This window comes from Schistocerca americana, chromosome 11 (genome assembly GCF_021461395.2).
Source record: "Schistocerca americana isolate TAMUIC-IGC-003095 chromosome 11, iqSchAmer2.1, whole genome shotgun sequence".
NCBI lineage: Eukaryota > Metazoa > Arthropoda > Insecta > Orthoptera > Acrididae > Schistocerca > Schistocerca americana.
Window position 1 is genome coordinate 199,543,627 of NC_060129.1, and position 15,788 is coordinate 199,559,414.

At 37.2% G+C, this 15,788-nt stretch overlaps 1 protein-coding gene across 1 annotated transcript in view; it reads left to right on the plus strand.

Annotated features, from left to right (window-relative positions):
* The window catches only part of LOC124553556, a 439,905-nt gene that overhangs the window by 68,188 nt on the left and 355,929 nt on the right, over positions 1 to 15,788 (plus strand). Inside the window, exon 9 of the mRNA XM_047127403.1 lies at positions 14,000 to 14,177. Coding sequence (XP_046983359.1) covers positions 14,000 to 14,177 — 178 coding nt within the window. The remainder of the gene's footprint in view (positions 1 to 13,999; positions 14,178 to 15,788) is intronic.

Here is a 15,788-nt window from a genome sequence, read left to right on the forward strand (position 1 = left end):
ACAAAATGAAATAGGGGTAATGCAGGAGTAGATTTAATGATGAATAAGAAAATAGGAGTGCGGTTAAGTTACTGTGGAAATTGTAATGAACACATTGTCATAGCCAAGATAGACACAAAGCCAACACCCAACACAGTTGTACAAGTTTATAATCCAACTAGCTCCCCAAATGATGATGAGATTGAAGAAATGTATGATGAAATAAAAGAAAAGATTCAGATAGTTAAGGGAACTGGAATTCAACAGTAGTTAAAGGAAGAGAGAGACAAATAGTAGATGAACATGGAATGAGTGAAAGGAATGAAAGAGGATGCCTCCTGGTATAATTCTGCACAGAGCTCGTAATTTAATCAGCACTGACGCTCGGTCTAAGACTCTTGGAAGAAGGTTGTATATGTCGAGCAGGCCGGGAGACACAGGAATGTATCAGATGAGATAAGACAGAGATTTCGGAACAAGATTTTACTGTGAAAGACATCCTGAGGGGCAGATGTCGACTCTAACCACAATTTATTGGTTATGAAATGTAGATTAAAACTAAAGAAATTCCAAAGAGGTAGGAAATTAAGGAGATGGGACCTGTATAAGTTGAAATAACCGGAGGTTATTCAGAGTTTTAGAGGGAGTATTAGACAACAATTGACTAGAACAGGGGAAAGGAATACAGTAGAAGAGGAATGGGTAGCTTTAAGAGATGAAATAGTGAAGGCAGCAGTGGATCAAATAGGTAAAAAGACAAGACATCATAGAAACCCTTGAATAACAGAGGGGATATTGAATTTAATTTATGGTAGGAGAAAATATAAAAATAAAGTAAATGAAGCAGATGAAAGGGAATATGAATGTTTAATAAATGAGATTGACAGGAACTGCAAAGTAGCTAAGTAGGAATGGCCAATGGACAAATGTAAGGATTTAGAACCATATTTCACAAGGGGAGAGATAGATACTGCCAACAGGATAATTAAAGAGGCCTTTGGAGAAAATAGACCCACTTGCATGAATATCAATAACTAAACCAGTCCTAAGCAAAGAGGGGAAAGCTGAAAGATGAAAGGAGTATATAGAGGGTCTATACAAGGGAGATGAACTTGAAGTCAACATTATAGAAACAGCAGAGGACGTAGATGAAGGTGGAACTGGAGATATGATACTGCAAAAACAATTGTGACAGATATGAATGACCTAAGTAGAAACAAAGCTCTGGGAGCAGAAGACATTTCATCAGAACTACTGATATCCTTGTGAGAGCCAGCCAAGACAAAACTATTCCTCCTGCTGAGTGACATGTGATATAGGTGAAATATTCTCATACTTCGAGAAGAATGTAATAATTCAAATTCAAAGAAAGCGGATGGTGACAGGTGTGAATATTATCGAACTGTAAGTTTAATAAGTCATGGTTTTAAAATACTAACATGAGTTCTTTACAGAAGAATGGGAAATCTGGTAGAAGCCAATCTTGGGGAAGTTCACTTTGGATTCTGGAGAAATGGAGGAACATGTGAGGCTATACTGACCCTACGACTTATCATAAGAAACAGATAAAGGAAAGGCAAACCTGCATTTACAGCTTTTGTAGAGTTAGGGAAAGATTTTGACAATGTTGTCTGGAATACTATCTTTGAATTTCTGAATGTAGGGTGGGTAAAATACAGGTAGCAAAATACTATTTCAGCTTTTACAGAACCTACATGGCAGTCATAAGAGTTGAGGGGCCTGGAAGGGAAGCAGTGGTTGAGAAGGAGTGAGACAGCATTTTTGCCAATTGCCGGTGTTATTCAAACTCTACATTGAGCAAGCAGTAAAGGAAGCAAAGAAAAATCTGTAGCATTTCGGGGAGGAGAAATAAAAACTTTGAGGTTTGATGATGACATTGTATTTCTGTCAGAGAAAAGAAAGGACTTGCAAGAGCAGTTGAAGAGACTGGACAGTGTCTTGAAAGAAAGATATAATATGAACATCAACAGAAGCTAAACAAGGGTAATGAAATGTAGCTGAATTAAATCAGACGATGCTGGGGGAATTAGCATAGAAAACAAGACACTTAATGTAGTAGATGACTTTTGTTATTTGGGCAGCAAAATAACAGATGATGACCTAAGTAGAGAGGTTATGAAATGTTGACTGACAATGGCAAGAAAGCATTTCTGAAGAAAAGGAATTTTTAACAATGACTATAGATTTAAATGTTAGGAAGTCTTTTAAGTATTTGTATGGAGTGTAGTGATGTATGGAAGTGAAACTGCGATGATAAATACAGTTTTGAGAAGAAGAGAATATAAACTTTTAAAATGTGGTGCTACAGAGAAATGCTGAAGATTAGGTGAGTAGATCACATAACTAATGAGGAGGTACTGTATAGTATTGGGCAGGAAAGAAATTTGTGACACAACCTGAGTAGAAGAACGTATCGGTTGATAGGACACTGTCTGAGATATCAAGGAGTCGCCAGTTTAATATTGGAAGGAAGTGTGAGGGATAAAAACTGTAGAGGGAGACTGAGAGTTGAATGCGGTAAGCAGATTCCGAAAGATTTAAGTTGCAGTAGTTATTCGTAGATGAAGAGGCTTGCACAGGGTAGAGTTGTGTGGACAGCTCCATGAAACCAATCCTCAGACTGAAGACCACTACAACAACAACCACAAGAATGTTATTGCTTTTTCTAATTACCAGACTCTAATTTGGGACCGGAAAAGGAAAAGGATTTTGGCAGCAATAGAGGAGGTTGTGATTGTCTCTCGACATTACCACTTCATCTATTCCATCTCCCTGTGGTTGATACACCGTATCTTAAATACGTATTTGGCAATCAATCTCTAAACTACTACTCTGATACTAACCCTCAACTAACTAGGTTATTACACCTATTTACCAACATCTTCCTTATTTTTATCAACATAACAATTTTGTGCATGGACTTCCTCATCTTGTATAAGGCTTCACACAGATTGAATAAAACAGAACAGTGAATAGCCTCAGTGTTCAACATCTCAATCATCAATTGAAAGAGTAATGCTAAATAGTACAGCACATTCATATACAAAAAGAGATACATGTTGTAACTTGCCACTATTGAAGTTCTCATAATAAATTAGTCACTCGTATTTCTTTAGTGTGAGAGCAAGTCATGAAACATGCAAATGAGTCCTATGTAATACCCAGTGTCTTGTGTCCATAAATCAGGCCTGTAACAGACCGCGTTTGTACCAAAAATTTTACTATAGCGACTACATCAAATGGATATTCTCTGGTCTTCCTTTCTGCTGAAACTTGAATTTGTTTAGCATTATGCATCTATCGTATTGCAGAGATCGATCTGAATTACCTGGTGTAGCCACCCTCGTCGATCTTCTGTCGTTGACTTCTCTGATCTAAGATACTTATTTTGTTATCTACTGTATATGCCTGACTGTTCGTTATATCTGTACGTCAGATGCAGCAGCCACAAACATCTTCACTGTAATGGCAACTGAATTTTGGGTTTTAGTACTGCTAATTAATGTTAACTTTTTGCTCAGTCGATCACTCTTCATTTGTTGTTGCATTACCGAAGACAAGATAGTTAATAACATCTTTGGATGTTAGTTATTATTTACTAATACACACATAATTATGGAAATCACTTAAGTTTTTTATTAACAACATTCAGTAATAATTAAATGATCATGAATGATTGCATTTTTTTATAGAGGGAAAAGGAGGGTTGATATTACAATTACTCTCAGTAATTATGGCAACTAAAATGTCCATGATTTTGAAAGTTCATCACTCAAAGACATTATAGCAAGGATTATGGTCCACTACTGTACTTCGACAGTGTCATATGAACTTTGTACACTTTTACTTTCACAAAGCTAAGTGTCCAGTTCCGTTCTGATGATCAGTTTAACTTCCCTTTCTATAGTCCACAGATCCTGTTATCAGTTACTCGACATGTAATGGAATTCAATACTGAGCACTACTTTTTGTCACGCACACAATTCCTCAGATATTCTGTGACCTTAGAGCAAAGGTCTGTCTCATAAAAATTAGTTATAGTCAATTTTCTTACAGTTTAACGAATGTACCCTAATCCCTTCCATAGCATATCACTTGGAAATGCCCACTATATCACACACCGCAGCTACGCAAACTTATTCAGAGTGCAGAAAACAAGACAAGAGAACTAACAATATCTGCGCTTGGTTTATATCGTAGAATTTAGAAATAACATTATCTACCGTATCTTCCTTCGCCGTCGGCGTTGTCGTGGTTACCGTGAGACACCGTTATACCAAGAGGAAAGGCGCGTCGATCTTAGAGCATGAGATATGATGACCTTAAGCCATTGACAACACACAACGGTCACGGTAGCACCTGATTCCAGAATAGCTGCAGTAGTTAAGATCTACGAACTATCCCCTGTTGACCAGGTCCCCAAAACTTAACTCGTAACGAGATCCCTTCAAAGCAAATTGTCATAACGATCGTCTATAAAGGCTTCGTACAACGAGAATAAATGTTACGGTTTATGGAATAATAACAGATACGACCAAACTGTCTTGTCTCTTCTGCTTTATTTAACATAACTTCGTTCACAGTTTCATTTCACATTCACCACTCATTCACCGAAACCCTTTGATGAACAGTTTTGGTTGCATAACACCAACAGTCAATGATAATGATACAGCTTTTCTCCTTTTTATAAATTGAAGCCCGCTCTCCGTGATATAATAAAAAAAAAAAACGGTCTCGATACCGCGTGCCTCGTGAGACGCGAATAGACTTATCCTGGAATTGACCGCCCTGTAGGTGTACTCAATTTAATGACCACACTTCACTGTCCGCTATTTCGCGTAACTGAATGTCCATTTGTTAGTCTGATTATACACTGTAGCTATTTAAAATTCGCCCCTATATTTTTCACAACGCACAAATAGCACTTCGTTACTGGTTTTCTTTTTTTTCTTCTAAGAGTAAACGGAAAAAAAAGACGCCGTATCATCGGCTTAGTCGATATAAAGCAAAACACCTTAATATGCCCAATTTTACCTCTTCTTATAGGATCGGCTACCTTACTCATTAATTTATTACATATTATTTCCAATAACGCTAAACAGGTATCGCCGTTATATTTTAATTGTATTCAAAAGCATGTTACTACTATTATGACCGACCAAATCGTAACAAATCACGCGGCGTGCATTTTTAACGATAACTTTACACTATTCAAGTTCCGTTACAGCTGTCTTGACTCGTAATGTTACACGGCCCCCCAGACTGTGATGTCTTGAAGAGGGTTCCAGACAGAACAGGCTTATTTTTTTTTTTTTTTTTTTTTGTGTACTGTGACAGGAGAGGGTATTTGTTTCGGCGAATACACTCACTCTCAGATTCACTCAACAAGTCAGTACATACATTCTACAATATTTAAGTTGAGTTAATGGGCCTAGACAAAATGCCCTTAACTAAATTCCACATTTGTTTATAGGTTGTCTTAGAAGCACTTCGCACTAATCACTTCATATTCACACCACATTTTTTTTTCTTGGATGAAGCCCTCAGTTCTTCAACCGCCTGTGCAAGGCAGGGATCACAGCCGGGTTCGACGATTGGCATCCCAGGCCAAAACCCTTATCATGCCACTTGTTTAACCAGAGAGGATTTGGTCCTTTTCTTTTCCTCTTAATTCCACTTTCAAATCATCCATCCTCGTCGTTCAGTGAGAGGATGAATCGTATTTCAGCGTCGTCATTGTTGCTGATACCAAGAAGGTATCGCATGGAAATCATCGGTACATTCTTTAATTTTCTTTGTAAGTTAGTATAAGTACGTATTTATCCATTGGTGCTTTTATTTAGTCCACTGAGTGTAGTCTTGGTATCATTCAGTGTTTCTTGAATCTATATTTTGCTCATTATTGATAATACTTCTTCAGGTCTATGTGAGGGAACAAGCCTTTAATTACATCAGTATCACAATCTGCCAGGAGGTAGCTCCCTTCATGAGGTATTTTCGTTATTTTATATGGACCTGTATATAAATATTGCCATTTCTTATTCAGTCTTTTCCTGGTTGATGCTTTTGGGTGATTTCTCAATAAAATTTCTTCCCCTACATCATATGTGACTACTTTCTTCACATTTTTATCAAAACGGGTTTTTCTCAATTGTGCTTGATGCTTCAGGTTTTCGTAGACCTTCTTCACCATATCTTCTTTCTTGGTAATCTTTTGTTCTATCGCAGGTAATTTCTTCACCCATTCTGGCACAATACTTTCACCAAATACTATTTGGTTAGGTGAATAACCTGTCGATAAGTGTGGTAAGTCATTATACACTTTCTCAAGTTCATAAATCCAATCGATACATTTATAATGTTGTTTGGGTATGTACGTCCGTAAAAATCGGTTCAACTCTCGGATGATTCTTTCAACCGGATTTCCACAAGGGTAAAATCTTGAGATGTAAATGTGCTGGATTCCTTGTTCTTTCATAGTGTCTCTCCATACTTTGCTTGTATAATAAGCAGCATTGTCTGTCAAGATCATTATAGGTTTGCCAAGCTCAGTTATATAGTTGTTGATAAATTTGCGTAACATGGGTCGAACGTGGAGATTTTTCAAAGGATATAATTTCACATATTTTGAAAAGAGATCATAGAAAGCCAATACATATTTGAACCGTCCACGTGTCATGGGACATGGCCCACAGACGTCACATGACACCAACATTAAAGGTGGTTGTGGGATGATAGGATGTAATTCTATCTTTCGACAATAGTTTATGGGTTTCGCCTTCTGACATATTTTGCACTTCTTAATAATATTTGTAGCTATACGTCCCAAATTTGGATGATAGCAGTATTGTGCTATTTTGGCTGTACATTTAGCGGCACCAAAATGACCCCAATTCAAGTGAGTGTACCATACTAGTGATTCTAAATATTTATTTGGAACACAAACTTTCCAAACATCTTCTTCATCCTTCCTCCGATACAATATTCCGGATTTTAATTGATACTGTTCTTGAGAGTGACTTAGCGTTTTACTTTCAACAGCATGCCTAATGGCTTTCCACAACTTATCATCTTCTTGCAGTTGTGGAAGACTTCGAGATAGCTGCGAAATCTGCCTCTCACAATATTGCCTTGATAAATTCATGACTTTAAAGTCAATAGTCCGTTCTTCACACTCGTCAGCATTCTTTCTTTCCGGTAATCTTGAAAGAGCATCGGCTATGATGTTGTCTTTCCCTCTGATGTATTTGAGCATAATATCATATTCTTGCAGTAGCAAGGCCCACCGGGTTAAACGTGAATGGAACATCCTTCCTGTTAAAATAAAAGATAAAGCTTTGTGGTCGCAGAATACAATGATCTTCTTTCCATATACAAAATAGCGAAACTTTCTAAGTGACCAGACCACGGCCAGTACTTCCAATTCAGTAGTACAATATGCACGTTCACAGCTAGAGAGTGTTCTGCTGGCAAACCCAATTATCTTGATGGTACTGATATCTTCTGGATTGTCCATCTGGAAAAGAGTGGCACCCAATCCTGTTTCAGAAGCATCCGCAGCAATATAAAAATCTTGATCAAGTCTTGGATGATTTAACAGTGGAGCATTAGTCAAAGCATTGCGAATGTCATCAAAAGCTTGCGTGCATTCGGAATTCCACTCCCACATGACATTTTTTCTTAACAGCCGTAACAAACAGTCTTGGCTTCCTAACTGATTGGGTAAAAATCGTCAAAAAAATGAAACTAAGCCGATAAATGACTTTAATTCCGTTCTATTCTTTGGTTAAGCACATCTGTTAATTGCATCCATCTTTTTAGGATTTGGTTTTATCCCTTCAGGAGTGATTATATGTCGAAAAAATTTCAATTGGTCATGAGCAAACTTGGATTTGCTCAAATTTACAGTAACTCCGTATTCCAAAAATTTCGCAAAAACTCTTCTTAATAAGTCCAAATGTTCCTCCCAAGTTTCAGAAGCAATTAGCAAATCATCCACATATAAAGTAACTTCATTCAAAAGGTCTCTGCCCAGTATGGTATCTAATGCCGATATGAAAACACCACTGCTTATTTTCAACCCAAATGGCATGACAGTAAACTGGTAACTTCGGCCCAGAAAAACGAATGCAGTATATTTTCTAGATTCTTTCGATATTCTAGTTTGCCAATATGAACTACGCATATCCAAAGAGGTTAAGAAGCGGGCACCATAAAACTTTTGTACTAACTCTTCTAGGTTCTCCGGTCGCGTTTGTACAGGTATAATGATCTTATTGATCTCTCTGGCATCCAACACCAATCTGATGTCACCATTGGGTTTAATTACCGCCACAAGAGGGTTACAATATTCAGAATCTGAGGGCTCAATAATACCCCATTCTAACATTTTATTGATTTCCTTTCTGACTGCTTCTTTCTTTGTCCATGGGATAGAATAGGAAGTACGACAAAAGGGTTTATGTGCATACGTCTTTATATGGTATTCAAAGTCTTTTATTATACCTGGACGTTTACTAAAAATTGACTGATATGCTTCCAACAAGTAGTACAGTTCATCCCTTTGGATAACAGATAAATATTCTGATTCTAACACCTTTTCCTGCAATGACATTTTATCCATCATTTCTTCAGAACATTCAATAAGGCATATATCATACACATTTTCATCATCAATACTGACATATTTTACCATTAGATTCATACACAATTGATTTGGAATTACTCGGCCCTTTCTCAGGGTAGTTGTCAAAACATTACCATTTGAATTAAATATACATTCACCTTTCTCTAAATTAATAATTGCACCGGTCTCACATAAAAAATCCAAACCCCAGATACATGGTACTGTCATTTTAGGAACAACCAGAAATGTACTTTCCATTTGAGCCCCCCGTATTGTAACGTCGACACGTACCTGTTTCACAACTTTTTGCATTTTTGCGCTGAACGCGCCAGACACGGTACATCCTGTGATAGGAAAAGTGGGCATTTTTACCCCTCGGCTTATCTGTTTTATACAGTCCAATGTCATGACACTAATAGTTGCTCCAGTATCAATTAATATTTCAACATCAACATTATTTATACTTGTTGGAATTATTGCCTGTAAAATTTGTCCACATTTATTAGAAACTTCAGGTTTTTCTTCAATTAATTCATTCCTTATATCCTTATCATTATTGTACCTTAATACTCTCAGTTCAAATTGATGCCTGCCTTCCTTCTCCTTTCCAGTCATCCTAGGAAGGCATTTGGTGACTGGTATTGGTTTAATCTATCTCGTTGAGTCATCGGTTGGGGTTCATGAACTTCCACAATCCGTACAGTATGATCCGAGTTATGGTATTCACCCCGTCGCACATTGGAGGCTCCTTCACCCATTGGTATAACTCCTTGTGCTGGATGAGGATTCGAGGCATTTGTTCCATCCTGCCGATGAACATTATGCTTCGAATTACCTTCCCAAGGTCGAATGCAATTGGGTTCATCACTTGGGTACCTGTTACTCTTATTAATATCACTACTATGCACATTCGCGTCACCACATCGAGGTTTACCTCTAGTACAGTAAGTATCTCTTCTATATTTATTATAATCATTGTTTTTATTGCAACCGTAGGATGAAGATTGTCCACGCTCCTGTGATGCGGGTTTGACCTGGTTTTCGGTATTATTATTATCATACGTTAAATTATTATTATAATTATTCGTATTACTATGAGTGTGAGTCGACATTTGATTACTACTCATTTGTCTTGCGTCTTCCATAATCATATCTATAGAGTCAATCACCGACAAGAACTGTTCTACATCGTGGTCAGGAACATTTATTAACTTTTCACGTATATTTATGGGCAACCTTCCCTTCAAAATTCTGATCACTTCCTTGTGAGAAATTGGATCACTCCAATAACGTGTCTTATTTATGTACTTTTCAAAATATTGCCTTAAAGTACTCCTTTTACTGTTAAAATACTCAGGTTGGTAAACCTCTTTTCTTAATTTCTCTTGTTTACTCGACGACCAGTATTTAGCCAAAAAAAGTTGTTCAAACTCAGCGCAAGTATGGCAACTTTCACTTACTTCGGCAGCCCATAATGCGGCTTCTCCGGTAATTTTGGATACTATAAATTGAAGTCGGTCGTGTTCTGACCAGCTACGCGGAAATATTCTTTTGAAATTATTGATAAAGATTTTCGGATGCAGGTTGTTCTTTTCAGTGGAGAATGTTGGGAATTGTCTACTTTTAAAAATGCTGTTCTCCACCTTTAAAGAAGACAAATATCCTCGCTGACCAAAAGAATCATCATCTTTACCAACCGAATCAACAACTTCCCAATGCAAATTTTCACCACAATTGTACTTCGTATTATCACATGTTCGGTTGTTTTTCGACCTATTCTCCGAACGTTCATCCTCTGTCAACAAATTTTGTGATGACTTTCGTTCTAACTCCACCAATTTATGATTGGTTTCCTTTTGCCATTTAGGTAACTCATCAACTATTTTGTCTTTTATTTTCTGAAATTCGCTAGTGAAGAGCTTAATTAATTCATCGTTTCTACTTAGGTGCTCATTGATATTTTCATTTGGCTGGGATCCAATAGTAGTCTTAACCTTCTCTACAATTTCATTTCCTTTTATTTCTATCCATTCAGATAGATCTTCGTCAAGTCTTTTAGTTTGATCTACTAAATACTTGTCAATCCCCTTACGAGCATCAGACTCAAACTTGTCTATTTGTTTCGAAAGCTCTTCTATCTGTGCGCTAGCATTGAAACAGCTGCATTCACACTTAACCATCCTATTGGACAGGCCATCATAACTCTTCGAAACTACCTCATATTTCTTTTCTACGTCATGAAGTTTTCCCATTAAATTATTATATTACTTTTCTAAGGTGTTAGAAAACTCTACATCTAGTTCTCCAAATTTCGCATTTAATTGAGTCTCCCAGTCCGCCTTTAATTCTTTCTTAGTATTTTCCAGTTTATAATCAAAGGTGTTCAGTTTGCTTTCCAAAGAATCCATTTTAACTTCTAATGAACCAAATTTGGCCTCAAATTTTTCATTTAACTTTTGATTGTCCTCTTTTAATTGCTTATTATCTTTTTCTAGTGAAGCAAGTCTTCCATTCATTACACCCATTTGAGTATTTACTGATACCAGCATATCAAACATTTTTTGATTAATATTTCCATTTTGAGGATCAACTTGCTGATCTACATCCGAAACCTCAAGATCTTTATGTTCTCCCACACTGCTTACCTTACTTATCATTGTATTTGAATCTCCTAACGGCTCTAAATCAATAACTGTATTATTATCTGTACATGTCTCCTGTCCCACATTGAGCTCATGGGATGCATCATCCCTTTCCTCTTCACTTTCCTCTCTCTCTCTACTCATTACTCTACTCAACTGCACATTATCATGTATTCTTTTCGTTCGTTTTGACATGATAATTCACTACCAAGACATACACTTATTTTCACTATGTATTTATATATATTTATCTTCCGAAATCACAAGTCTCAACTTCCTTTTTTTTTTTTTGTAATTATACAGTTATTTTAATCATACCTGGTAGTATCGCTCACTTTTAGCGATTATTGAAGAATACCTCTTTCATTGGACAGACTCACTGGCTGCTACAATATTTTCCAACTCTAGGGTTCGTGAATCCGGATGACGCTCGACTCGATGCAGCAATCCTCCTCGATCGAGCCGCACGTTGTGGCGCCACTTCTACCGTATCTTCCTTCGCCATCGGCGTTGTCGTGGTTACCGTGAGACACCGTTATACCAAGAGGAAAGGCGCGTCGATCTTAGAGCATGAGATATGATGACCTTAAGCCATAGACAACACACAACGGTCACGGTAGCACCTGATTCCAGAATAGCTGCAGTAGTTAGGATCTACGAACTATCCCCTGTTGACCAGGTCCCCAAAACTTAACTCGTAACGAGATCCCTTCAAAGCAAATTGTCATAACGATCGTCTATAAAGGCTTCGTACAACGAGAGTACATGTTACGGTTTATGGAATAATAACAGATACGACCAAACTGTCTTGTCTCTTCTGCTTTATTTAACATAACTTCGTTCACAGTTTCATTTCACATTCACCACTCATTCACCGAAACCCTTTGATGAACAGTTTTGGTTGCATAACACCAACAGTCAATGATAATGATACAGCTTTTCTCCTTTTTATAAATTGAAGCCCGCTCTCCGTGATATAATAAAAAAAACCGGTCTCAATACCGCGTGCCTCGTGAGACGCGAATAGACTTATCCTGGAATTGACCGCCCTGTAGGTGTACTCAATTTAATGACCACACTTCACTGTCCGCTATTTCGCGTAACTGAATGTCCATTTGTTAGTCTGATTATACACTGTAGCTATTTAAAATTCGCCCCTATATTTTTCACAACGCACAATTAGCACTTTGTTACTTGTTTTCTTCTCTTTTTCTTCTAAGAGTAAACGGAAAAAAAAAGACGCCGTATCATCGGCTAAGTCGATATAAAGCAAAACACCTTAATATGCCCAATTTTACCTCTTCTTATAGGATCGGCTACCTTACTCATTAATTTATTACAAATTATTTCCAATAACGCTAAACAGGTATCGCCGTTATATTTTAATTGTATTCAAAAGCATGTTACTACTATTATGACCGACCAAATCATAACAAATCGCGCGGCGTGCGTTTTTAACGATAACTTTACGCTATTCAAGTTCCGTTACAGCTGTCTTGACTCGTAATGTTACAATTAGTCGCGTTAAACCCTCTTTGAGTTCCCTGAAGTGGTACTTTGTCGCAGGCGTTATTTTGATGAGAGATTATATATTGATAATTTTAGTTAAAACTTTTTTCAATGCTATTAATTATTACTGATAATATTGTTCTTAATTAAAAGAGCAGTTATCAGCACCTCCGCTATATGGTGAGTAACGATCTATCCTTAAGATACAGTGTAATTTATACAGTCCATAAGAAGTGACCCAAATTGATATCCATGTGACTTACTATACTTTACGTGGAGAATAGAGTGTAGTTTTCCATTCCAGAGCAAGAATGTTTGACAATATTATAAGACGACGGTAATTTTTGTAATTTGAAAGGAACATTTGATAGAAGCATATTATTGCTTATATTTTGTTCAAGATTGTAAAACTACTCGTAGCAGAGTGACAAGCAACAAAACAACAATAATGCCCTATTGTCTGCATGCAAGACATACATAGAAATAACTGTAATTTAGTTAAAATACAATTTGTTAATATAGTGCAATGCAACATTAGTTTTAAATATTTTCATCCCCTTGCTAATATAAATTTGGACTTGTTCAAAATCCCTAAATATGTTATTTCATATTGGATTGTAATGCAAGTAATAAATGAATGATATAATTAGTTAATTCTTGAACATTTAATGTTGTCCATAAATATGTGTTGAGTAAGGGAATTGTTCAAACTCTCACCATTTTACACAGCTTAATTCTGCTTTATTTACTACCTGAGAACTTTTAGTGGTAGCTAGCCGTTAATCACATTTGTAAACAGTCAGTGTAAAGAGTTCAGATCTACATTTTAGTGCTGTAAATGTCCAGATATTACTAATAGCTGTTGGCAGAGCACATGAAATATGAATTTCTCTCTCTTTTACGAAGCTGAATTCAATTTTGGATCAAACTGTTCTTTTCTCCCATCTTCCACCTACATTGTGATCCATTGAAGTGAAGTATCGTACTATTCCATGGTCAATTCAAGACAGTTTTATTCCAGTGCCTCAATAATAGCTCTTTCTAGTGTGTAAATATTTTCAATCGTATATTTTTGTGTGGTAAAGCAACTAGATAATCATTTATTATGTTCACAGTAAGCTATTTCTGTGTCAGTAAATCAAGAAATCAAATTAATTATTAATATACTCTTTACCGAGTTGTTTTGTTCATCTGTATTTGTTTGATTAACCTGATTTTTCAGATCTATTCCAACTTCTGATAGGAATGGCAGTGCTTCTTTTGAAGAAAGTAATCTTCAAAACGTTACCCACGATGAGCTGGCGACGGAGCAAGAGACGTCGGCACACTTCATCAGTAATAGTGTTCCAACACGAGGCATTATCTCACAAGAGGATAATCACTTCCGCAGTACAGATAATGTGAGTATGGTTAACCACAACTTTTCTGTCTTCACATGCAGTTCCTGCCTACAGAGCATTTCACCAAAATACAGCATGCGTGTGTCCAGTCACATTCATAGTGCAGAGCCACCGTCACATGTTTGTAGGCACTGTTCTGAAGTGTTTCTCGCTGATTTTGCCCTAAATAAACATTTGAGTATGAAAGATAAGGACAGAACTCTTGACTGCACACTCATTTGCTGAAACTAGAGAGGGATGTCGCTCCCACGTTTTATCTAAAGATGCAGTCAGTTCAAAAGATCACGTGCCTGTTTCTTTCAGTACAATCACTTTTAACGGTTCATATAAGCAAGCCATGAACATTAATCACATATCACGGGTTGTAATGTTTCTTCTTCTTAGCCTTGTTCTCCTGAGCAAAGTCCATCAATTTTCGAGAAAAGACAGCTAACTCGTACATCTGTAAATCGTTGCAAACTCAATTTTGATCTATGTATAGTGCTGTTATGTAAGGAATGCAATCCTCTTTTTCATGTTAATGTGAATATATTTTTCATAAACTCTAGAGATTGCTCAGTGGAGCTACCTGAATAATTTCCAACACCTCTTAATAGACCCAAGAACAACTGACAGGTAATTAATGTTGTCAGAGAAACGATATACCTGAGGCATCATGGAGTTTGTCCTGTCCGTCTCTTTGACACACGCAGCAGACACAACAGTGACAGTTAATACTATGTGGCAGACAAGCTCCAGTTGGCTGCGATGCTAGTTATCCTCGTGTGGTTGGGGGGGAGGAGTGGGCAAGGATGAGCAGAATCAGATACTTTCAGGATACAAGGAAAACCTTATATAACATTATACTAAAGGTACCCATTACCCACAATTGTGTAAGCAGTAGGAGTACGAATCTAAACCTGAGCAATTTTGTGAAATTATATATCCCTCTCACTAGCTGTGCAATCACAGGCAAGAAGGTCTCTTTCTGATAGTAATTATACTCACAAAGAATTGATGCAATAGTTTCTTACACAAGAATAACTATCACTTGGCAGTCTCTTGTGATTGATTAGGTGTGTGAGGAAAGTAATGAGACTGACAACACTGTGAGTGATACGGCAATGCTTCATTGCTCTGCTTGTGTAGACCAATGTGTTCATCCCTTCCGGATACTCATTCCGAGTTTAAGCTCCGTACAGCAATCACTCGATTTTTGAGAGTGCCCGCAGTGAAGATTACAAAAATTGAACATTGAAATTCAGAGCAATGTTATGCCATCAAGTTTTGCCTAAACTTGGAGAATCCGTGAGTGTGACCTATGCAAAGTTAAAACAGGCCTGTGGGAAACATTCCTTATCAAGACCACAAGAGTTTCTCTGGCACAAATCATTTCTGGATGGCCGAGAATACACTGAAGGTGTTCTGGGAGAACTTCACTTCGAAGACCTGTGTGTACATACAGAATTTGTTCCTCCAGAACAAACTGTCAACCAAGTATTTTATAAAGATACCCTTGCAAAGGTAAGTAAAAGGGTGAGAAGAGTGAAACTGGACATTGCAGACAAGTGGATGCTACTTCGTTACAACACCTCGTGTCACACGGCCATTTCCATCGTGGAATTTTTTACC